At 41.0% G+C, this 24,332-nt stretch overlaps 2 protein-coding genes across 2 annotated transcripts in view; both read left to right on the top strand.

Moving 5' to 3' along the window:
• LOC118420219 (protein mono-ADP-ribosyltransferase PARP14-like) overlaps positions 1-13,656 on the top strand; it is a 16,508-nt gene extending 2,852 nt beyond the window's left edge. The window contains exons 5-18 of the mRNA XM_035826936.1: positions 547-691; positions 1,313-1,453; positions 2,145-2,258; positions 2,766-2,922; positions 3,663-3,816; positions 4,227-4,325; positions 5,484-5,600; positions 6,131-6,307; positions 6,525-6,660; positions 9,202-9,339; positions 10,103-10,222; positions 10,737-10,880; positions 12,467-12,664; positions 13,340-13,656. Of these exons, the coding sequence (XP_035682829.1) occupies positions 547-691; positions 1,313-1,453; positions 2,145-2,258; positions 2,766-2,922; positions 3,663-3,816; positions 4,227-4,325; positions 5,484-5,600; positions 6,131-6,307; positions 6,525-6,660; positions 9,202-9,339; positions 10,103-10,222; positions 10,737-10,880; positions 12,467-12,664; positions 13,340-13,656 (2,157 nt within the window). The remainder of the gene's footprint in view (positions 1-546; positions 692-1,312; positions 1,454-2,144; positions 2,259-2,765; positions 2,923-3,662; positions 3,817-4,226; positions 4,326-5,483; positions 5,601-6,130; positions 6,308-6,524; positions 6,661-9,201; positions 9,340-10,102; positions 10,223-10,736; positions 10,881-12,466; positions 12,665-13,339) is intronic.
• Positions 13,657-14,931: 1,275 nt separating this feature from the next.
• On the top strand, positions 14,932-17,768 carry LOC118420220 (protein mono-ADP-ribosyltransferase PARP15-like). Its single transcript, XM_035826938.1, has 6 exons — positions 14,932-14,968; positions 15,058-15,202; positions 15,596-15,804; positions 16,202-16,448; positions 16,879-16,984; positions 17,434-17,768. Exons 1-6 carry the CDS (start codon positions 14,932-14,934, stop codon positions 17,713-17,715), a joined length of 1,026 nt encoding a protein of 341 aa, XP_035682831.1. The 3' UTR covers positions 17,716-17,768.
• Positions 17,769-24,332: the final 6,564 nt, after the last annotated feature.

Below are 24,332 nucleotides of genomic sequence, written 5' to 3' on the forward strand. Positions count from 1 at the left end.
CTTCCTAAACCCTCCTTCCTTTCCTTCTTCCTTCCCTCCCTTTCTTCCTTCCGTCCTTAATTTCTTCCTTTATCCCGCCCTTCCCTTCTTCCTTTAGTCATCCCTTCCTTCCTTCCTTCGATCCTTCCTTCCTCCCTACTTCCTTCCTTCCTTCCTCCCTTTTATCCTTCCTTCATCTCTCCTTCCTATCCTTCCTTCCTTCCTTCCTACTTCCTTGCTTCCTTCCGTCCATACTTCTTTCCTTCCTTCCATTCATCCTTGCTTACTTCCTTACATTCTTCCTTCCTTCCTTCCTTCAACCCTCCCTCCTTTGTTCCTTCCTTCATTTCCTCCTTTATTCCCTCCTTCCTTTCCTACTTCCTGCATTTCTTCCTTTCTTCATCCATCCTTCCTATTCCCTTCTTCCTTCCTTCCATACTTCCTTCCTTCCTTGCATCCATCCATACTCCCTTCCTTCCTTGCATCTACCATCATTCTTCATTAGTCACTGATTTAAGTTCAAATGTGAACATACTGTAATGCAGCGTCTCACAAATTTCTCTTCAGCTTTGCAGCCACACCACCAGGCAGGGGAAGAAGCTTGTGGTGGTTCATGGTGACATCACAAAACAGACTGTGGATGTCATAGTGAATGCTGCTAATGACAGTCTGAGGCACGGTGGGGGAGTGGCTGGAGCCATCGCTCGTGCAGGTAAACCTCTGAAACTTATAATGATAACTACACAACTGTAAATGCAGAAACTTTTGCGGTGGTTTAATGTTCTCGGTTTTCACGATGGCCGCTTTACCGCAAACTTAAAACCACCGCGAACATTTTACCATTGTAGTAAGAGACTACAGTGCATGCTGCTACCGCAAACTTAAAATTGCCGCAAAAAGTTTTCCCCCCACCAAATTAGATGCATTTACAGTACTTCATCTTGTTTTAGATTCATCCAGCTACCAACTTTGTGTCATTATTATGATAGTATCTCATACCCCTGTTCTTTGGAGTTATGTGAATAATCAAACTTTTTATACATCATTGTCACAAATTATTATTCCAATGGACCGATTCAAGATTTGAAAAACAAAATATTTTTCAACTTAATCAATTTAGTTGACACTTAGAGCCATCTTTTTGGTAATGATCTGTCACCTCCCACGAGACAACACTAACCAGCTACTTGACTTGTTACCGCAGCCAGGTGTTACAGCGGTCTTGAAGAATGTGGTCCCAAGTGACTCGAGTTTGTATCTTTCCTCAATATGACAGCAGTAGATTTTCCACCGTTATCTATTGATAACAGATTTGTTTTCTCTGTTACTTCAGGTGGTCCTCAGATCCAGGCAGACTGTGACGCATATGTCAGAGACTCTGGTCCATTACGTGATGGGGAGGTGATGACCACCAAGGGATACAACCTCCCTTGTAAGATGGTGGTGCATGCTGTAGGACCACAGTGGAGCAGAGGTAATCAGTACAAAGTGTGCATAGTTCAGTGGTTCAAGCGACCCAGGATTCTTGGTCTAGAGTTGAGGAGTTTGAATATGTCGTTGCTTAACGTGGACTCTTACTGTACTAATTATAAATGGGGCACCGGTGCAGCACTGCGGGGTTCATTCACTGCGGCACTGTTTTGTTATTTTTACAATTTTTGATAATCTAGATATTGTGTAAAGTATGACGAAATACACAAAAAAGAAGAGCATTTTGTTCTTCATCTTTGAAATTTGTTGAGTCATCTACGAACCAGAACCGGTGCGGCGCTGCGGTTGAGTCATCTACGAACCCCGCAGCGCCGCACCGGTGGCCCAAGTGCAGTGAGGGTCCACCTATACCTGACATGCACTCTCCTTTGATAGGATGCGATTTCAAACTTTGGTCCAAATACTATTGAATAGAGCTAGGAGAATTTCTCAAAGCAGGTACAATGAACCTGTAAATAGTATTGATCTTCTATGTCACAACCAGTAAAAGGTAACTAGTTCTTTTGTGAGGTAAACTGGATTGAGATCACTTTAATCTGAATTCCTCTTTCCTTTAACCTGTCACAGTCTCTCATAATGTACAAAATTTATATGTTCCGAATTATTCCAAACAACTTATCCCTAATACTGAAATATAAAAGGTAATTCCATTGCTTTGTTTTGATTTCTTACAGATATGTCAGATGTTGAAAAGCAAACCAAGGAGGATCTGTTGAAGCAAGCTGTCTATAAGTCTATGAAAGAAGCAAAGGACCACCACAGCATTGCAATACCTGGAATCAGCTCAGGTAAACCGGCTAATGCTTCCTATTTCTGGTTACTTGAATTCATCACTGAGTTCTGACAAGAGCAAAATTACAAAAGCGCACCAAGTCAGAGCACACTGTCCAGCGTAGCACAAAATCAGAAGGTACATTCAAAAAAATGTCTCCAAGAGTTTGCCACTAGTAACATGGAGGATAAAGGGTTCATGAACAATATGGATGTATTTCTTATCCAAGTATGTAATTAAGATGAAGTTATACATGTGTAACAAATCATTCATCAAAACTTGACCACTCTCTGGCAACTAGCCATGAAGCACCATGAGTTTTAGCATGTGAAAAAGCGTGCCATGTTAGGGCACCTGCCGTTTAACTACTCAGTTATTGAAGCACAATTCGTTTTTGATGTGTGATTCATTTAATTGCTATTGGTAGTACAGCCTCACAATTTTTGTTAGGTGATTATGTGTTTTTAGGCCATAGTAAAAAGTAACTTGATGATGTTATTCTCTCATTCCTGTATGCATATAGGCATCTATGGGTACCCTATGGACCTATGTGCAGCAGCCATATTGGATTCTGTGCAAGGCTTCTTCCAATCAAACCACACCTGCACTCTGACTGAGGTGCATCTGATAGAGATGGACTCCAAGAAGGCTGATACATTCCAGCAGGAATTTGTCAAAAGGTAAAGGTGTTATGAATTATTTTGAAAAATGGTCTGATTGCAAGGACTGAAATTCTTTCACTTGTTGGTTAAGTGACAACAGCTAAGATTCAAACTCTAGATCTAGAGGCAGTATGGCCCATATCAGGAGAACACATGCTATAGAGTTTTGAGTGTAATTTCTTAACTAATATATTATATCTAAGGAATTCAATTCTTCTACAGTTTTATACTATTAGCTTTAACTTCGCCAGCCAACCAACTGACACAGCCATGTCGACCTCCAGTCACAGTTATTTAGCCATTAACAGGAAATCAGTCTAGATCTGCTAGACTGAAGGGACTACCCTACAAGATCAATCAATAAATAAACATTAAAACAGTCCCTCCAATGTTAATGTTAAGACCACACAATCAAACAACCACCCCCAGTTACCAAATGTATTCTCAATCTCTTGTGCTAGGTTATTGAGACCAAGTTTGACTGAACTTTTGTAATGATAAGACTACTGGACGTATAACAACACACAGCTCTTTACAGTTTATGCAATACAGGTCACTGACGGTTAGTTTTGGCTTAAACGGTTCAGTTCAGTTCCTCCTCTTATGTACATGTACGAGGTGCCACAAATGATGCTGTTCCAGTCATCTCTATCCAGCATGGTGGTCAGCATTTCACGGTTCTTGAGTTCCAATTTCTTCCTCCAGCACTTTCTTTTGTGTCAGGCTTAAATTAACACTAAGAATGAACTGTTCTGTAGGTTTGGGAAGGACAAGCTGACCATACCTGGGCATGGCTCAACTCCAGCTGGTAAGAAGGGAGGAGCATCATCCCCTGGTGCTGCTGACAACACACTATCAGGACCTGGGGGTGTCAAGATTCTGTTGAAACAGGGAGACATTACCAAAGAACAGGTGCAAAACTTCAAGAAAACTTGGTGCATTTTGAGAGAACACAGAAAGAATCTGATGAATTCCTATAAATATGTGCCATGTCCCAAAACAATTTGTATGCACCAGTAATTGAAATTTGATGTACTTTTTTTTTACCAATATTAGGCCTAATACTCTCTATTGCAGAAAAGTTAACATCCATTAGCACTTATCCAGGCATATGTTTATCTACAACTTAAAGAAAACAGAGATCTTATTAAGATTTCTGTTTTCTTTAAGTTATTAGTGTATGCATGCATAGTTTAGTTATGCAAGAGTGCATTATACTTTGGGATCTCTTTAGAGATATCAAAATGTGCATCTTGGTAAACAGTCAAGTTTGTATGATATGATAATGCTGTACTAAGTCAGCTCTGATTTTTGATTGACAGGTGGATGTCCTGGTGAACACCACAGGTACAAACCTGGCCCTGACTGGGGGAGGAGTCAACAGTGCCTTTGGGAGGGCTGGAGGCCAAAGTCTCCAACAGGTCTGAATTTAGTGTATTATGCTTTCCTTATTAGGACAGCCAAACTTTATTACCTTTGCTTGGCCATTAAGGTTATGTTTTAGTGGTTTTTTGTTGTTGTGGTTGAACAGCAGAAGACAAGAAGCTTTAGATAGATTACTATGAAATTTTGTATCATGATATTAGGTCTTGATCAAAATTGTTAATGATAGTAGATATACTGCTAGCTGTCTGTAACATTAACATTATATGATACAAAAATGTGAAAAATGAACTCAGTTTGTTGTAACAGACTTTGTGTATCTGTAGCTCTTCACAACCTTCTCCCAAATAAAGGTGTGCAAATATAAAATGTTATGAGTAAACAGGCTTGTAGAAAAGTGGTTAAAATGATTAGCTGTATATAATTGTGCAGGGTTGTAGCCAGCGCCTGTCCTTCCGTCCTTTGACAGAATTTTACAGCTGGGGACGGAAAAAAAATTGCCCATTCAGTGCTCTGTGATGGATAAAAATCGATATGTAAAGATATAAACAAACTTGCAATTTGAACAGCTACGTCTACTAGCAAAATCTACACCTCAAAATACAGGAAAGGGAGTTTCAGTGGGTCTAGATTTCAGAATTTTCTGGGGGAACATGCACCCAGACCCCCCAAGGAATGTTGTGCACTTATATGATTTCTATTCAAAATTGAGGGGACAGAAAATGATTTCAGGCTGGCTACAACCCTGTAATTGTGACTTTTAAAGTTAACATACGATAACATACCCAGTTTGTCATGTCCATTTACGGTCCAGAAAAAGCCCTGCATCAATGTGTTACGTAGTTTCCTGTGTTGACTGTTGTTCCGGATGTTGTAAACTAGGATCTGTCCTTGGTGCTGAAACAGTACTGAAGTGCCATCTCTTTGGTGAAATCATTTTAATCAATGTTTCTATGACTTCTGCAATAATCAATACATATTTTAAGTGCATCAAAGTGTACTCAGATCAGAGAGAAGGTTGTGATGTGCTTCAAAGTATTACTCCCATTCCAGACCACATTTTTCATTACTGTGTGTGATTTTGTTGTACATGTAGTTAAATACCAAGTCTACACTTAGCCAATCATCTGTGCTGTAACATTCTGAAAGATGACAATCAGTTATGATACTAATTCATATGGTATTCATCAATACAGCAATGTAGCAACCACGGCCAGGCAAAGCCAGGTGACGTAGTTGTGACCCAGTCTGCTGGTAGGCTGAACTGTAGCCAGGTCTACCATGCTGTACTGTTTGGCATGACAGAAGAAAAGGTATGTTGTTCACTTTTGGCTAGCATTGGTGTTTAATTTGACTATCTTTACTCAGATCTAGAAAGATACCAATTGAGCAGCATATCATGGATTATAATTCTAATTCTCCTTTATACATGTGCTAACCTAATATTGATTGTTTCCAAAACCAGTACATAGGGATATCAAGTAAACAGATTGTGGTTTCAAATATTTTTGAAATATTGCAATTTGAAGCCACCGTCTGTTGGCTTGATATCCCTTGATACTGTTTTTAGAATAGCGGACATAGGTTACTCTGCGGATAAACGTGAACTAGCGTTAGAGATTACGTCTTACAAGAATACAACCAGATAGATGAGTTCTCTAGAGAGTCAGACATTTCAGATAATATGTCAATTTCAGTCACTGATGAAAGAACCTGAATGGTATCTGAACGTCTGAAGTATTTATCCAGTAAATGTTGCTTGGTTTATTTTGTTTTAGGTATGTAATGTGTAACCGGTATCAAAGTATCTTATCCAAAAGTGTGTCGATTTTCATGTTTTCAGCCTCAGAAGAAGCTCATCCACACCTGTTTGAGTAGCACCAGTCAGAGTGGACACAGGTCCATCGCCTTTCCCGCCATCGGCACCGGCAACATGGGATTCCGTAAGGATGATGTTGCAGAGTCCATGTATGATGCAATACTGGGTTTCTTCCACAGGAACCATGGAAGCTCTGTCAAGGTTATCTTTTTAAAAATTTTTCTTATACCTCACCTCACTGTTGCCATAGCCTCACCGGCCATTCTTATACATCTTTTGTTTTTTTGTTTGTTTGTTTCAGAAAAATCTTTAAAACAGTTGGTATATTTGTATACCATAAAAAAGAGATTGCATGTCCATTCACACTATCACCCTTTGTTATCATCATCATTTTTACCTTTTGTCTTTTACCTTTCAGGATGTAAGGATCATTGTGTTTGATCAGCCCACAGTGAAAGCGTTTGAAAAAGAGCTAAAAGATAGACAAGAAGGAAGAAAAGCACATGCACATGTGGCTGCTGTGCCAAGCAGTGCCACTGGGAGGAAAGGAACAGGTCAGAAACTGTTGTGTCTTGATACAGATTTTAAGATTACAGGATAAGCTACGAGGGGCGTGCAATTAGTAAGGGACCGTACGGCATTTAGCGAGGGGGGAGGGCCGGTCGCCAGGGGGGGGAGGGCCAAGCAAAAAAATATTTTGCCAGGGGGAGGGCCTAGCAAATTTTTTTTTTGTTGGGGGGAGGGCCAAGCAAAAAAAAAAATAGCTTGGTCTGCCAGCAAAATATGTCCCTTAAAATCCAAGAAACGGCGTTTCAGAGGGTCAAGATTTCAAAATTTTTCTGGACCTCTGCAAGGGATCGCCCGAGGTTGGCGCTCGGGATACAGTGAAAATGCGAAAGGGAGGGGGCGGGGCTTATGCATGACGCCCTCGAAAACCTTCTTCACACACAGAAATGTTATTAAACTCTAGACTAGTCTGCCAGCAAAATTTACCCCTGTCTTATTGCCCTCAAAATGTAAGAAATGGCGTTTCAGAGCTCGAGGGTAAATATTTGCAAATTTCCCTGGATCCCTTTTGACGTGACCGGCCTCGCGCCTTTGATGACCGACATCGTGATAATGTGTTTGGGGGGGATTTAATTTTGTATTTCTAAATTGAAATGCTATTAAAGTTAGCTTTGTTTGTCAGCAAAATATCTCCTCAAACTGAAGGAAATAGCTTTTAAGAGGGTCAAGATTTCAAAATTCTCCCGGACCTACCTTGCGATTCTTCGTGCCTTTGGCGCCGAACATGGTGTTCGGAACGTCGTTCTCAAAAACTTGAAACCCTCGTATTTTTTTTTTTTCATGGAAATGTCATCTAACCAGCAAATTTTCCCATAAAAAAGCAATGCAGGAAATCGTGGCAAAAAAAGCGTGGCATTTCTAAAAGATCTCCTGCAAGTCTGCGGTCTCACGCCCGCCGGCGGCTAGAGAGAGGCGACCGGTCTTATCCCGCCTTGGGAAAATCAGCGTCACGCGTCGGCGCCCCCCTCCCCACTACAGTTTTGGAAGTCGAATCGTGCTGTCGTTTTGGTTTTCATTTTTTCCCCCGATTTACCGTAAGCTATTACCACCACAGAACCAAGAAAAATTCCAAAATATATGTAAATTGAAAATAGTTTCCGTCAAGCCGCTCAGGCCCGCGAGCTTGCAATACCGTAGTAAATTTAGGGAGCGGGGCGCGCGCCGCTTCGTCGCGCAAATCTACTAGAAATCCAGGTACAAATGCTTTTTAGGTGTTGTTTTAATATCAAAACAATGAAATAGCTTCTATAAAGCAAATATTTATGCCTCTATGAAGCAGATATTTATCCCTCTATTTAGCAGATATTTTGAGCCATTCTGTTTTCCTTTTTTTACTATCCTGGGTGAGAGATCTGCTTCTCGATGAAAATCATGAAAAAGTATGACGCAAAGCACATTTCCAAATGCGGGAGGCGGGGAGCGCAGCGTTTTATTGGCGTCTTGACTATTTTTTTCAAAGTTGATAGGAGGGGGGAGGGCCAAGCAAAAATATTTTGTCTTGGGGGGAGGGCCTAGCAAAAAAAATTTTACCTGGGGGGAGGGCCATGCAAAAATTTTTTGACCCGACCCTCTGGCGACCGGCCCTCCCCCCTCACTAAACGCCGTACGGTCCCTAATGGTCCTGGCCCATTTCCCATAGCAGGAGATTAATGAAACTTGGCACAGTTATTAGTCTTTCTCTTCATAGGAATCACCCAGAGTTATGCATTTCTCCCATCGTTTGATGCAGCTCTGGACACCGATTTTGTAGGACACCCCAGGTTGGTCCTCCAACTGATGCCTCATCAATGGCACAAGAGGGACGACCAGGTCTGGGAGCTGTTTCCACAGACTTCCAGCCACGTTTGAATTCAGGATGCCAGCGTTTTACAAGGTCATATGATGGGGCATCATCACCATAAGTTTCATTTATTTCATCAAAAGTCTTCTTTGGTGTGCGTCCTTTCAAATACAAAAACCGGATCACTGCGCAACACTCAACTGGTTCCATTTCACACCTGGTCCATTTCGCACCTGACTAAGTTCAAACACCAGTAAATCAGAAACCACAATTAGTTCAGAGCTGTCTTTTGCAACATAACCCATAGAGATATGAATTATTACACATACAAAATTTCATTTAGATCAGACAACTGGAAGTGGGTCAGGACCATTACTTATTGCACGCCCCTCGTATATCCATTGTTTTTAAAAAAACAGGGTACATAGGGATATCAAGTCGACAGTGGTTTCAAATGCAATATTTTAAAAATAAATTTGTTTGGAACCACCCTTCAAAAACTTGGTATCCCCAAATGTATAGCCTATTTTTAAAAACAACAGATTTAGTTTACCTATGGATAAAGGTGAACTAGCATACTTTTAGATGTTTTAGTATTGTGTAAAAAAAATCTGAGAACCATTGAATTTGTGTGCCCAGGTTAAACCTTACTTCCCTGCCACAGAATATACTCATTTACATGATACAGTATACCAGTTCATATCCCCTGATCAATGTCCATTATTATCTGTTCTTTTTTTCATATCAGAGATTTACTCAGCAGTGCGGAAGCCCCAGCCTGGTGTACAGGAGATGGACATGGCCAGACTGACTGTCCAGGTCAAGACTGGGGACATCACTGCCGAGAGGGTGGACGCCATTGTCAACCCAACCAGAAATGACCTTGGTAAGTATCCTATATAATTATGTAATAAACACCTTAGAGTGTAAACCTTTATCTTTAGGCCTAAGTTTGTTTGTTCAAACCCAGTGGCACCTAGGGATACATGTCGGCTTGTTGATTCATTAACTGTATATTTTGACAGGGAGGGGGTGCTAGCCCTTCCCCCATAACATGATTTAGACATCTCCTCAAACACCCATTTTATGTCCCTTCTGAAATATGGGTGCAGCCCCAACTGATATTTCCTGGCCCAAGATCAAAACGTGGTCTCCCAGATAGAAACTAATTTGAAACTACTATTACTGTAAATGCAGAGTTGTTCACGGTAGTTTTATGTTTGCGGTTTTTGCGATAGGCACTTCACCGTGAACTTTAAACCACCGCAAACATGTATCCATTATATTATGTGGCTACAGTCTATGGCGCTACCATGAACTTAAAACCACAGCAAAAACTTCATTTTCCCAAAGTTAAATCTCCACAAAATTAAATGCATTTACAGTAGCTGAGCTCAAACAGGAACATCCCTATAAAGCCTGAGTAGAGTAATTTGAAAAACCCAACCTGTGCTATGGACTTACATGATGTTTGAATAGAATGACAATTGCAGCCTTGCTAGTATCCATCCTTTACTAGCTGTGTTTGCATTTTTGATCAGACTAATCTGCCAGGGAACAATTGTTAGAGAAACTGGAGCTAGAATAGAATGGATTTCAGGCTGCTTGTGCTAACGATTTGAGCTAAAAATTTCTTTTCCCCTTTCCAGGTTTGGGAGGAGGGATGGCCAAGGTTGTGTCTGATGCAGCAGGACGGGGGTTACAGGTGGAGTGTCAGCAGTACATCCTGGTGAATGGTAACCTTAGCAACGGGAGTGTGGTGGTCACAGGTGAGAAACAATAATTATGATTATTATAACGACTATTAAAAACATTGTTGGAATATAGAACAATTTGCCTTGTATTGGGATAGTAGTCTCTCAAATTACCATCCTTGAGTTCCAAGTATATATACGTCAAGTATATAGGAAGCATTGTACACAGATGTAGTATTGCTAATCACTAATTATCATAAATGCTGTTAAAGTAGCATAGTAACTAGTCCATCGATGTGGTTGGTGATTCTGTGAGTTCTGGAGTCCAAATCCTGTCTGTAATTGTCTCTCACCTCATGTGCACACTACTACAAGGGTCACAGTCATGCATAAGGATGGCATGTTAGTTAGGCTCACAGTGGTCCACTGTTCATTGTGCTTGTCAAAGAAAGCTAGGGGAATTTCCTGTTTGTAATGATTGTGTACATAATACTGTACATAGCCATCTGTAATCTAGCTCTTCATTAGAGCTTAGAGACTGTATCAAAATGACTAAAACTTATTAAAGCTTTTACTACTCATTTTGCAGGAGGACACAACCTACCATGCAGTAAGGTCCTCCACCTGACCTCCCCCAATGACACAAACCAGCTCAGGGGCTACATCAAGAAAGTTCTGGTGGTCGCTGAGAGGAAAAATCTGCAGTCTGTGGCCTTCCCTGCCCTTGGAACAGGTAGGGTATTCAAATGCATTCTAAGACTTTTGAAAAGTAACTTGAAACTTAACTTATAATAACTTAAGCAATAATAGACATAAGATAGACCCATAGCTATTGATCTTGAAATGAAGCACATCTGATGTTAGAATCTTCAGGTGAAGCATTTTAAAGATCATTGGCATTTGTGTGGCAAGACATAATCTCCAAGCAGATCTTGCTGTGGCAAATGGGAAGGAGTTTAGCCGGCAGAGGAGTTATTGGCCACAGCGGAGATCTGCTGCAGAACGCACCGGTCAAAGGCAGCGGGAGGAGCGATCTTTTCAGAAACGTGTTTCTGCTCCTCCTAGTATCCACTTACCTCCAACGTGCAAATTAGCTAAATTTGGCCGGGATTATCGTTTTACAACCCTTCCGAGCCAGTATCTGGGACAAACGCGGCGAGCCGCGCCAGTTCACAGCGGGGGCTTCCCCCCGAAACCGCTGGAGCAGACTGCATCACAGCGCACCAAGACAACATATCGACATATGAAATTATCAGTTGTACACAAATAACAAGTTATTATCTAGTTGTTACTTGTATATATTTCGCAGTAAAAGCTGCGTTTTAACTAAACACTTCCTGTATCATTTTTTCATGTCTGCAACTTCAAATCTTTACCGATCATATACGCTTGGATTCGGTTCAAGGACCCGCGCTCGTCACATTTGACGGACAGACATCGGCGTGTACAAACGTAGACAGAACTTGAAATTTTGGAAAGGTATCCACATAATCAGCACGTGCATTTTCAGCGAAGCCGATTTGAATTATTTCTAACGGCGTCCGGTGCATTCTCAGACAAACAAAGGCGCCGTTGCTTCGTGAAATGTTCGATGGGGAAATCGACGTCAGCGCCCCCCTCCCCACTGCACTTGCGTCCTGTCGCATCGTGCTGACGCGTTTGCTGTTGTTTTCCTCCAGTACGTAGTAAGTTATTGACACCAAAGAAGCAAAGAAATCCCCAGATGTCACAGAAAAAAACACAATGAACTCTTACAGCCGACCCGTGACGGGATCCCCGGGCCCCGCACGCCCGGGGCAATTCGCACCTTCTTCCTAACGCAGTTTAATTGCCTGATAATAGCCTTTGACCGGTGCGTTCTGCAGCAGATCTTCGCTGTGGCCAATAACTCCTCTGCCGGCTAAACTCCTTCCCATTTGCCACAGCAAGATCTGCTTGGAGATTAGCAAGACAGAGTATTTTACTCCGAACCAATAGATCCTGGGTTCAATACTTGCCATGCAGTGACATTTTGCCCTTGGGAATTTAGGCACTTTAAATGATATACCCACATTAATAAACATGGAGTAATGCTCACTGAGCATTGTGCTTGAGAACAAAGTTTTTCAGAGATTTTGTGCGCCATACATTTTAGATGCCAACATTGCATATTTGCCACCAGGAGCTGTAAATTTGTTGTTTTTATTTTCAATGTAAGGCTGCTTTCAGCCTTACATTCCAGCAACAACTATATTATCTTTTTTTCTTACTGTATAATTGCTCTTACTATTCAAGCTTTCATGACGTGTGAGGTGTATTTTGCATTTTTCTTTATTCCAGGAGGGTTTAATGTCAGTGCAGATAAGTCAGCCTTCTGCATGCTGGGAGGTATTGCCGACTTTGTCCGTGACAGCAACCCGGCCAGCGTGAAGGAAGTGAGAATCACCATCTTCCAGCAGCACATGTTGAAGGACTTCCACTCAGAGATGGACAGGAGGGCTGCCATGAACGGGCATAGCGGACCCAATATTTTCAAAAGTTTGTTTACAACTAACTCGTTTTTTTGCCAATGTTTATAGTGATCATCATTTAATCAATTATTCAATGTTGTCTATGTTAACTGGACTCCGATCCCTCTTATACTAGGGAATAACTCACACCTTTCCACACAGCTTGATCTCGCAAACAAAAGTTACGAGCAGTTTAGGTTCGAGTTGCTTCTTTGGAATAAAACCACCCTCTGCTACCATTTGTTAACTGGACTCCGATCCCTCTTATACTAGGGAATAACTCACACCTTTCCACACAGATGTAGATCACTTGATGACAATGTGTATTCACTCTTATGGTCTCGTACCGGAGTACCTCCCAAGCCTCAGTCCGCATGCGTCGACTGTTCCATCGGTGAGGGGGGGACTCAACCATTCTAAATAAACTAACAGTCTATACATTTCTAAAGAATTTAACACCAGTTACATAGTTATAACACTACAAGACGGCTTGGCCAATAATAATCAGCCAACCAAGTCGGACCAACCAGCCAACTTGTTGGAAGCAACCACCTGTTCTCAGCAACCATTTTTGCTAAGTCCCTTGAGTAAGGACATGTTTGACTGTACTACTAGTAGTTACAGTAATTCTATTGAAAGGATTGAACTCTGCAGAAAAGAAGATTTTTATCATATATGCTTTATTTTTGTCCAATTTCTATAGGGGCATTTGGACGCATCTTTGGTCTTGGTTCCGCTGATGCAGATGATCCAGCCAGCAGACCTCCACCTGCACCCAGACCTGTAGGGAACGTGTCCTTCCCTGCCTCTAACCCAAAGGAACTGACTCTCGTCCTGTTTGGACCTGATCAGACAAGAATAGATAGGGCCAAGAAAGAAGTGGACAACATTGTCATGAATCACTGCAAGGAAGAGAAGATTCAAAATGCTGCCATCACCATGCTGACGCAACAGGAGGCCAGAATGATCCACACCTATGGGGAAGACAGGGATGTGGTCGTCAAACGAGGTGGGTTGTAGTTGTCTATACAGACTTTTCATTTGACGTCATCGGCGCCATGTTGGATTACAGCGTACATCTGTAAACCAGCACAAAGATGCTAAAATGGTCGTCGGTGGATTCAAATTATAATTAGTACGACGCCTTCTGTGGCACAAATCAGGTGCCACAGTGCGAACCTGTAGTTATTTGCGACTTTTCAACGTAAACAGGCACCGTAAGGACCCTTTATCCTTGGTAGGTGTCTGTGCGGTCAAGTTATGACATTTACGGCTTAAGTCCCAGCTCAAAATAAGAGTACTGATCTTTTTTGTACTCAAGAATTACCTATTATCCCTTTGTTATCAAAATTGTCCGCGGCTATTTTGTTTAATCATTTTATGTTTTTGACTATGGTGCATTTTCAACGAAAAATTGAAAAAAAATGGTCGTTTCTGCTGTTTTTGGCCCAAAAAAACAATATAATCCTAATTTAAAACAAAATAGCTGCGGATAAAAATGGTAAGTTTAAGGTTGGCTTTCCTCCTTTAGAATATCATAATTTAAAGTCTTGTTTCCAGCTGGGACTAGACTCATGAAATAAACAACACTTTTTTTAACCAAAATGTTTATTTCTAACCCAAAATCCGGCATGTACAAAAAAAATCACAAGTATTCAATGTGTTTAAAGTAGTACTAAAACTGTGTGAAGTTTCATCGAAGTGCGACCGAGCAATCAAAAGTTACGATCGATGTATAGAATACTACTTTATTCCAGGCCATGGGCCGTCTTAAGCCAACAGAGAACGTTATTGATGAGAGTAGAGTATGAGCGTCACATATTGTGTAAGTCATAGCACTTTCTGTAATGGCTCTTTGAAAATGAAAGCACCTGAAATTGTTTGGGCATCATTTAAGTAGGTTTAGAGTGCATCTACCCTCCAACTGGCGCAGTTAGCAGCTACGAGCAGAGGGTGAGTGAGAGTGAGTGAGTGAGTGGGTGGTTGAGTGAGTGAGTGAGTGAGTGGGTGAGTGAGTGAGTGAGTGGGTGGGTGAGTGAGTGAGTGAGTGAGTGAGTGAGTGAGTGAGTGAGTGAGTGAGTGAGTGAGTGAGTGAGTGGGTGGGTGAGTGAGTGAGTGGGTGAGTGAGTGAGTGAGAGTGAGTGAGTGGGTGGTTGAGAGAGTGAGTGAGTGAGTGGGTGGGTGGGTGTGTGAGTGAGTGAGTGAGTGAGTGAGTGAGTGAGTGAGTGAGTGAGTGAGTGAGTGAGTACTGAGAGTGCATCTGAGCCCACCTGATGCTGTCTGGCCCCTTCAGATATGGCTACAGACACATTGTGCGAGTCCGGTCCAGCAAGTATGGAGTCATTTGAATTAAAACTCTGTTATAAAACCTTTGGAAGAAGAGACATTTTTAATTAATCATTATGCGTTTTCAACTTGCAGGAAGTGGCGTTGACTGTCTCCTTATCCAAGGTGGAATCCATGATGTCACAGAAGTCTTAAAGAAGATTTGGACTGTCTTGAATGCCAAGGTGGAGGAACAAAGGGACCTGGAGAAAGCACATTCAGTACAGAAGGATGCACAGTGGTAAGTTATTTGTTTGTTTATTTGTCTACTTGTTTGACACTTAAATTTTCCATCATTTCCCAAAACATGATACAGTAGAAGCCGCTTAATTGCATGGCCTATTTGCCAGTGAATTTCGTGCAATTATCCGGATGGTGCAATAAGTTATCTAGCCTTGACCGCACCGGTTTGGGTTTTGTAGATTCTGTGCAGTTAACAGAAGTGTGCATTAATCCGTTGTGCAATTAACTGGCTTCTACTGAGTTTCCTTTCCAAATGAGAGCCAAAAATAATGATGACTTATCATCATGTAAGTTTGAATTGCTATCCAAGCATAGAATTGGTTTTCAAGCATTTAGCTATTTGACATTTCTTAAGATGATCAGCCAATTTGATGTGACTTTGTTCTCTCAGGTGCTATATTGTAGCTCAGGGCAGGGAGCAAAAAATCCACCCTACTGCAAATGCCATCATCGAGGCTGCATATAAAGCAAAGAGGAGCTCTGTGAAATATGATGATGACAATGAAGACTGTGAGATCGACTTCAAAGCCATGAAAGTCACCATGAAACAGTCAAAAAGGACCCACCCTGTGCAGAGGAGAGACAAGAGAGCAGAAGCTGGTAGGTTTACATAAACGGGTCATTTGTTCATTGTTCAGACCCTTGTAGTGCCTAGTGGCACGCAGTACAGCAAGTTTCTTTATTGTTCCTGTAGCAGGTTATATTATGACAGGGATGGATTGCTTATAAGCCTTTACACTTGAGCATCCTTCTCAAACATGGGACCTCCACAGAGATCCCCTTAACCCAGGATTGAACTGGGCTCTCCCAGTTACCAACTAATTAAAACCATGCAGGATCTTAACTCTGAGGCTGCTACCAGTTGAGCTACAGGGACATCCCAACATCAATGATTATGAAACAATTTAACCGTGAGTGTTATTGGGGCACATGATTTTCATGCAACAATTTATTCAATCTAACGCTCATCCCACTGTATCATTATTTGAACAAACAGGTGGTGGTGCCTTGCCTACAACCTGGGACCCACAGCCGCTGGACAGGAGTACGAAGATACCCAAAATCTGCCACATTGTTCACCTGAAGTCTGGGTCCCTGGAATACAGCACAGTGGCAGGGAAATTCACTAACAGTCTAGAAGGGAAGAAGGCGACCATAGTGAGCATTGAGAGGGTCCAGAACCCAACTCTGTGGGCGCAGTACTGTGCACAACGGCAGAAAATTACACAAATCAACCCCAGAAGGTAATTTAGTGCCTAATTGATCATAGTTTATTAGATTAGCCACATTGGTCACTTGGGGTATTGAATACACACAGAAATGTACAATTACTGCACTTTGACAATCCTAGCGTTGGGGATGTTGGTACTTCTAAAGAAGAAACATCAGCTTGATATAAATGTTAGATGCACAGACTCTGAGGTAGTGTGTCTGAAGTTTTTTTCATCTTTGGCACACTTTGCTGCAAATTATAGATTGATAGATGATATAGAAGCTATGCCCATAAAATGTAATAATTTTTCTGTTGAAATTTTCTTACTACAATAGGATTTTATTTTCACATTCATATGGATGTCAATGAAAATTAAGGCTTTAAATTACAAATGTGTACTAAGTTGTAGGAGAATTGACGTTTGTTGTATGTGGATTAAGGTTCCCATGATTATCTTACAGGAAAGTTGAACAAGAACTGTGGCATGGAACTAAGAAAGAGGTTACTGATGCAATAAGCCACAATGGCTTCAACAGGAGCTTTAGTGGAGGCAATGTCGGTATGTATGCATCCCTCATCATCTACAATATTATATCTTATTGCACCTAGATATCAAAATTAGTCTAAAGGTTCTTTTTACACCATTGGCAGTCCTAATCTTCTACCTTTCTCGCAGCAACATTTCTCAATGAAAATAATAGAAAATTGAAGAAATCTCAAGATTTTTGCAAAAGAAATAATATTTTATAACTATTATTTTTATAAATTAACACAAAATCTTGAGATCTTTTAAATAAATCTTGAGATTTTTTTAATTTTCAATGAGGCATGAAGACCACCACTGGGGATTATTGATATTATGATCTGTTGTATTAGCAAAGAAGTTTTTTTTAGCAAATATGAGATTTAAACTGAACTGATGAGATTGGTAAGTTCAAGCTGTAAAGGGTTAAAGGTACGTGTTCGAAGTGCTCTTATCAGTACTTGATACTTCTTTCTCCACAGGAACTTGGGAGGGCAAGGGCTCATACTTCGCCCTGAAGGCTGCTTACTCCACAAAGGACTACTACTCCGCACCAGATCCTACAACCAAACACAAGAAAATGTTCCTGTGCAAGGTGACGACAGGAGAATACACAAAGGGAACTCCGGATTTGACAAAAGCCCCCATGAGGACTGATAAACCTAACCTCCCGTTTGACTCCACAGTGAATGATGTTAACAACCCCACTGTATTTGTGGTCTTTCATGATGCACAGGCGTATCCAGAGTACTTGATCACATTCAAGATGACATAAACATAAAGATTTATTCTGTATCAGGCATTCAGTCTTTAATTAGGCCACACCAATTTTATTTGTTATTTCTAGGATTTTTTTTTTCAGGAAAAAATGCACAAGTCGGTCGAAAAAAATAAAACAAAAATTTAAAAAGTCGGGGGCAGGAGAGATCAGACAGAAAAACCTGAACTTTCAACATTTAGGGGGTCCCTGGTACCAAAGTCCAAAGTTTGAAGAAAAATCATAAATGTACCGTCCAAAATAGGCACGTACAGCTACTGGAATTTGAGGCCTACAGATAGTTTGAGAAAGGAGAGGATGTGAAATTTTGTCAACACGAGGTGTGCTCAACAATTTGAAATTTTTTTTTTTTTCAAATCGGAAAAAATAGGGTCGGGAAATCCGAGAAACAACAAATAAAATTGGTGTGGCCTTATGCAAAAAGTTTCTCAGTGTTAGTAGTTTTGTGTGTCTGGATGGACAATTTGTGAGACCAGAAATGTGAGAACTCCTCACAGTCAAGATCATGAGGTAGTCTACACTTTACAAAAGGAATTTAAAGATATCTTAATCAGACTTTACACCTCTCTACACCATTAATAAATCAAATTTAATGCTGTGTCTTAATCATGTTTGAAGACCAATGTAATGTCTTATTAAAGCATTTAAGGCCTTTAAGTTAGTCAGATTGACAATCAACATTTGTCTCCACAATAAAATATATCATACAGATAAGAATCAGAGGGCTGATCCAAAGCTTGTTGGAGAGCTTAATTTTGTGTGTACGGATATAAAGTTTAGAATTGTAACATAGATCATATTGTTTATAGTGTTGAACTGTTCAAAACAGCTCTGTGGTCTACTATAAAATAATGCATGTTGATTTTTTTCTTAGAAAAGCAATCTTGTGGAGTATGTCCTTTTAAAGAAGGCTAACAAGTAATATCTGTAATAAAAATCTGTCAATTGTATTTTTATACTGTAGTGACAATTTCTTGTACATTTTGTGAATAGAGAAAAAAGCTACAGTAACTATGATAAGATTTTATATGATACCCCAGAAAAAATATGTTCATCTTTAAGCAATTATATAATTAGCCTAGGGGGCGGCAACTCATAAAGAAGTCATCAGCAAAAAGTGTATTTTGAGCCAAAAAGCCAAAAAAGACCCCAAAGATCCTGCTATGGAGGCAAAGATATAAATGTCTTTTAGAAACTTCTTTTCTGTATTTTGAATAAAAGACTCAAAGATTGTCTACAAAGTGTAGTCTGCTTTTACTTTTCCTTGTAAATGTTTGCAGATCAAGAATGTCTCTTGAAGCATCTCCAAGCGGATTTGCCGGTGGCATAAGACAGTGGCCACCGGGAATCTGCCTTCAGCCTCAAACAGTAATTTTTAATAACGGCGTTGCCTGATGGCCAGCTGCAGCTGTATAATACTTTGGCCCTTTTGATACTGTCTTTTGCAACTGGTAAATCGTCTTTGAGATTAGAAAATCAAAGCCCCTTCCTTAATAACATAGGATGGTTTTAAGTTCGCGGTGAATCATAGTCTGTTGAATCATCGCAAAAAAAACAACAGGTTACCCATTTTCGAACTTGACCTTCCTTTCTACAATCGCTTAACATCTACCAAAAGATTCCAACACAGAGAGACCGTCCATTTCATATGGGGGAGAGGGGCCAGGAAGGGAAGGATAATTTTACATGTTAGGAAAGGAAGAGGGTACATTCATTCAATCAATTAATGAAGTCCTCCTACCTGGATATAAACAGAGCTTGTCGTCTATATCTCAACATATGAAACGTCCCGAGTCTTCTCTTAGATGATCCCGGATAATTTCTCCACATCTCCCCGGACGTTGTCGTGAAACATCTATGGTAAAGAGTGGCATCTCTCGTCGGCAACCCTTGTATCCCTTGCCGTTTGTAGATAGTTCTGCGTACGGTGGTGCGAGTCCGTGAGACGAAGCTTTTAGTTCTTCTGCCGTGATTCAAGCTAAATCGAATGACAATGCCGTTGTCTGGAGAAGCAAAACAAACGCGTGACCAACACAGGTGAAAAAGATTACTGGTCTGTGATTGGTCAAGAAATTAATCTATTTTGTAGACTGGGCGAATCGTAGACCTGCCCCTGTGCGTATTTGCCAGAAACCCTGCCACTCGTTTGCCAGCTTCTGCGGTGACGGACTCACCTCGCAGCGTCCCAACACAGAACAACATCGCGGCCGCTTGAGACAACAGGTTAGTCAGTACCTTTATGTGTTTATACGTCTTGTACAGGTTATCATTAGTCCAATAAAGAAATAATCGGTAATGTTAACATTCAATTCTTTTGTGAGCCTTCCGAGGATGCGAAAAACTTACATGTAAGGCATCCTCGTGCCTTATTCATTACCAAAACAAGACGTTAATCCGCCTCCACCTTATTCACTTTCTTGCTTCCAGGATTTTATTGGTGCCATTTTATTTAGTACATGTATCGGTGGCGTTGCCTGACACTCAGATTTGATGCCTTCTGGTGTTTAAACTTGACACTGCAGGTAGCCTTTTGCGTCTGGAGGGGGCGTTATTTGGCGCTGTATCTCCAGAAAGAAACGTGCGATCGCAATGATATTAAGTATATGGATTGTTGGTGGTTGCCTGACGTGTAAGTTTGTTTTTCGGCCTTCTGGTGTTTGAACTTGACACTTTGCGGGCCTTTTTATGTTAGTGTGTATGGGCATGGGCATGGGCATATGGTGTGATCTTGATTATTTGGAGACGCATACCTTTCAATGTAGGTTGAAAGTTGAACCTCTAAAAGGCTGAACAATGTGGAATAATTTTGCCAAACGTCAAACAATATCAACCCCACAACATACCATACGCACCATCATAAAACAATATATTTCATGCAGGTTTGAGTTTTCAGACTCTTGTGACAAGTTCAATTGTGACTTAGAGCACAGCTTCTGGCCTAGCACACTTGGTATCTTTGGAAATGTCTCTTAGTGCGGAGTTCAAGGATGAAAACCGCATTCCAATCGGATGCTTTCTTCTCGAGATATTCTTGATTGTGTGCGCTCTATCTAGGCGCAATCGCTAGGATATTTGACCGCTTACGCCAGCGGTAGGGTGATAACTTAAGTGCGATTGTAACTTGGGGTTCAAGTTTCCGCCTAGCACCCTTTGTATCTTTATGAAGGACGTTCAGTAAGGAGTTGAAAGAAGACAACCGCATTCCAATCGAATGCTTTCTTCTCGAGATATTCTTGATTGTGTGCGCTCTATCTAGGCGCAACCGCTAGGTACCTTTAACCTTGTACCAGTGGTAGGGTGATAACTTACGTGCGATTGTAGGGCCATGGCGTCAAGATTACAAAATGTGCGTTACTTTTATCGATATCATACTAGACATCATCGACGGGAAAAAGAAAACAATTTGACTAGTTTAGCCGATAGAAGGATGATAAACCAAAACAAACGTCTATTTTGTTTAGCTTGATACATTTTTCTTGCTAAATATTACAAAAGGAAACATTTTTTTCAACTGATTGTTTATTCATTATTGGTGTGCATTAATGTACCACTAGCCTTTCTGAGTTCCATATAAAAAGTATCCACAGGCACCCTTAGTAATATAATGTAAGACACAAGTTCTGAAATTACATTATATAACTGTAATGCTACATGAATAAAACACATCTGTTACTTTTGTTCCGAAAAGTCCTACTCAATTACTTGTGCCTGGGCCTAGAGCCGTATATTCTTGGCTGCTTTCAAATGCTCTTTAAAGCATGTCTGTGGTTTGTACAATCTTAACATCTAAAGGTTGTCTGTTTTCGTATTGGCCCTTCTTCTGGGTTTGTTCTCTTATAACATAGAGGGTTCTAACACTATGATCATAACGAACGCACTAAAGAGTTCTGTTGCTACGATCGTAAAAAAGTTCTGTTGCTATGAGCGCAAACAGGTCCGTTGCTATGACTCTTAACAGTTCTGTTTCAATCATTTTAGAACAATTCTATTGCCTTGATCCTAAAAAGTTCTGTTGCTTCGATCCTAAAGTGTTGCTATGGAAACAACCAGACCTGGCACTACGTGTGAAGATGGACTCCTTAAAACGTTGCTTGTTCCGCGGCGAAACATGCAACGCAATTGTCTATAAATCCATCTCAACAAAAAATGTATGACCCCTTGAAAACCTATAGTACCGTACAGTACTGTACTGCACTGTACTTTACAGCACTGGAATGTTGACTTTCTACTGTTGAAGTTCTACATTGTAAAATGTAATTAATACATGTAAAAGATAGAAAAACAACAAATATGTGTTTAACAAAATCACACAGCTTTAACACCCTTACTCTAAACTGCGTTTGAGCTATTACTGACTTGCTTCTGTATTCGCATACAAAAAATCTACTGTATATCCACAAAATGAATTTACAAAGGCGTATTTACAAAACACGCCAAAATATCAGTACAATTACTATTCACTAAAATATTACGCCAAAATATCAGTACAATTAGAGTGCCAAAACAACAGTGAACAACAGTGCCACAAAAATTATAGAAAACTAGAAAGACCGACATTTGCTCGAGAGCAAATACAGCATCTTTCAACCATCTTCCCATGCCACAATAGAATGTTCCAAAATCACCCATGTGCGAAAATGGAACACTGCTTAAGAACCGCTTCTACTAATCACACTTTATTCCATAAATAAATCCTACAATATTCCCCCGTGCAAGAATGGACTCTTCCATTGCACCCCATGTAAATTTGCACCAGTCCAGAAATACTCCCACTGAAAACATGGCCTTTTGTAAAAAAAAAAAAGGTCCCCCGTGCACGAATGGACTTTCAAAAAGGTAAAATAGACCAGTCCTACTACAACAGCTAGTGTTTGTGTTGGATTCAGTGATGGCCCAAGACTGACTCTGCCATGTCTGATTATGTTATTTCATATTTTCATACTGGTGATCAAGACCACTGGCCTCTATAGTAGCTGTGGTGTTTGTGTTGGATTGAGTGATGGACTGAGACTGGCCCTGCCCTGTCTGATTGTGTTGTTTGTCCATATCTTCATACTGGTGACCATGACCACTGGCATCTATAGTAGCTGTGGTGTTTTGGTTGGATTGAGTGATGGCCTGAGACTGGCCCTGCCCTGTTTGATTGTGTTGCTTGTCTATATGTTCATACGTGTGACTTTGACTACTGGTCAATACAGTAGCTGTGGTGATTGGGTTGGATTGAGTGATGGCCTGAGACTGGCCCTGCCCTGTCTGATTGTGTTGTTTGTCTATATCTTCATACGTGTGACTTTGACTACTGGTCACTACAGCAGCTGTGGTGTTTGGGTTGGACTCAGTGATGGCCTGAAGCTGATCTACGATTTTGTACAAGGGACTTTGCATTGAATCAATCTGCCCTGTGCCATACCATGGATTTCTAGCTTCAATGATAGCCTGGGACTGTCTCCGCCCTGTCTGATTGTGTTGTTTGTCTATATCTTCATAGAGGTGACCATGACCGCTGGTCACTACAGCAGCTGTGGTGTTTGGGTTGGATTGAGTGATGGCATGAGACTGACCTACGACTTTGTACAGGGGACTTTGCATTGAATCAATTTGCCCTGTACCATACGATGGGTTTCTAGCTTCAATGATAGTCTGGCCCTGCCCTGTCTGATTATAGTGTTTGTTTTCATCTTCATACTGGTGATCAAGACCACTGGTCATTAAAGCAGCTGTGGTGTTTGGGTTGGATTCAGATATGGCCTGAAACTGGCCTGCTGCTTTGTACAGGGGACTTTGCATTGAGTCAATCTGCCCTGTGTCATACGATGGGTTTCTAGCCTCAACGATAGCCAGAGACTGGTCCTGCCCTGTAGACTGATCATGGTCACACACCTCTATAACAACTACGGTGTTTGTGTTGGATTCAGTGGTGGCCTGAGACTGGCCCTGCCCTGTTTGACGCTGACCACTAGTCATTGCTGTAGATGTGTGATCGTTTGGTGGTGCTCCCACACCTGCATACATAGGATTTTGCTTCAAGGCAGCAAGAACTTCGTCATGTGACAGGTTTGCAACTTTCAGAAGTTGAATGTTAGCCTGAGACTGGCCCTGTCTTGTTTGATTGTGTTGTTTGTCTATATCTTCATACTGGTGATCATCACCACTAGCCACAACACTAACTGTGGTGTTTGGGTTGGATTCAGTGATGGCCTGAGACTGGCCCTGCCCTGTCTGATTGTGTTGTTTGTCTATATCTTCATACTGGTGATCATCATCACTAGTCATTACAGCAGCTGTGGTGTTTGGGTTGGATTGAGTGATGGCCTGAGACTGGCCCTGCCTTATCTGATTATGTAGTTTGTCTACATCTTCATACTGGTTATCATGATCATTGGTCATTAAAGCAGCTGTGGTGTTTGGGTTGGATTGAGTGATAGCCTGAGATTGGCCCTGCCCTGTCTGATTGCGTTGTTTGTCTAAATCTTCATACTGGTTATCATGACCATTGGTCATGTTAAGATAACTTAAAGGAACGTTAGAATGTGGGCCTAAAGAAGGGTCTGGAGAGGCATTATCTATCCTCCTCTTGCACCACATTGTGAGAATGACGATGCTGATTAGGGATA

This window comes from Branchiostoma floridae, chromosome 7 (assembly GCF_000003815.2).
Source record: "Branchiostoma floridae strain S238N-H82 chromosome 7, Bfl_VNyyK, whole genome shotgun sequence".
NCBI lineage: Eukaryota > Metazoa > Chordata > Leptocardii > Amphioxiformes > Branchiostomatidae > Branchiostoma > Branchiostoma floridae.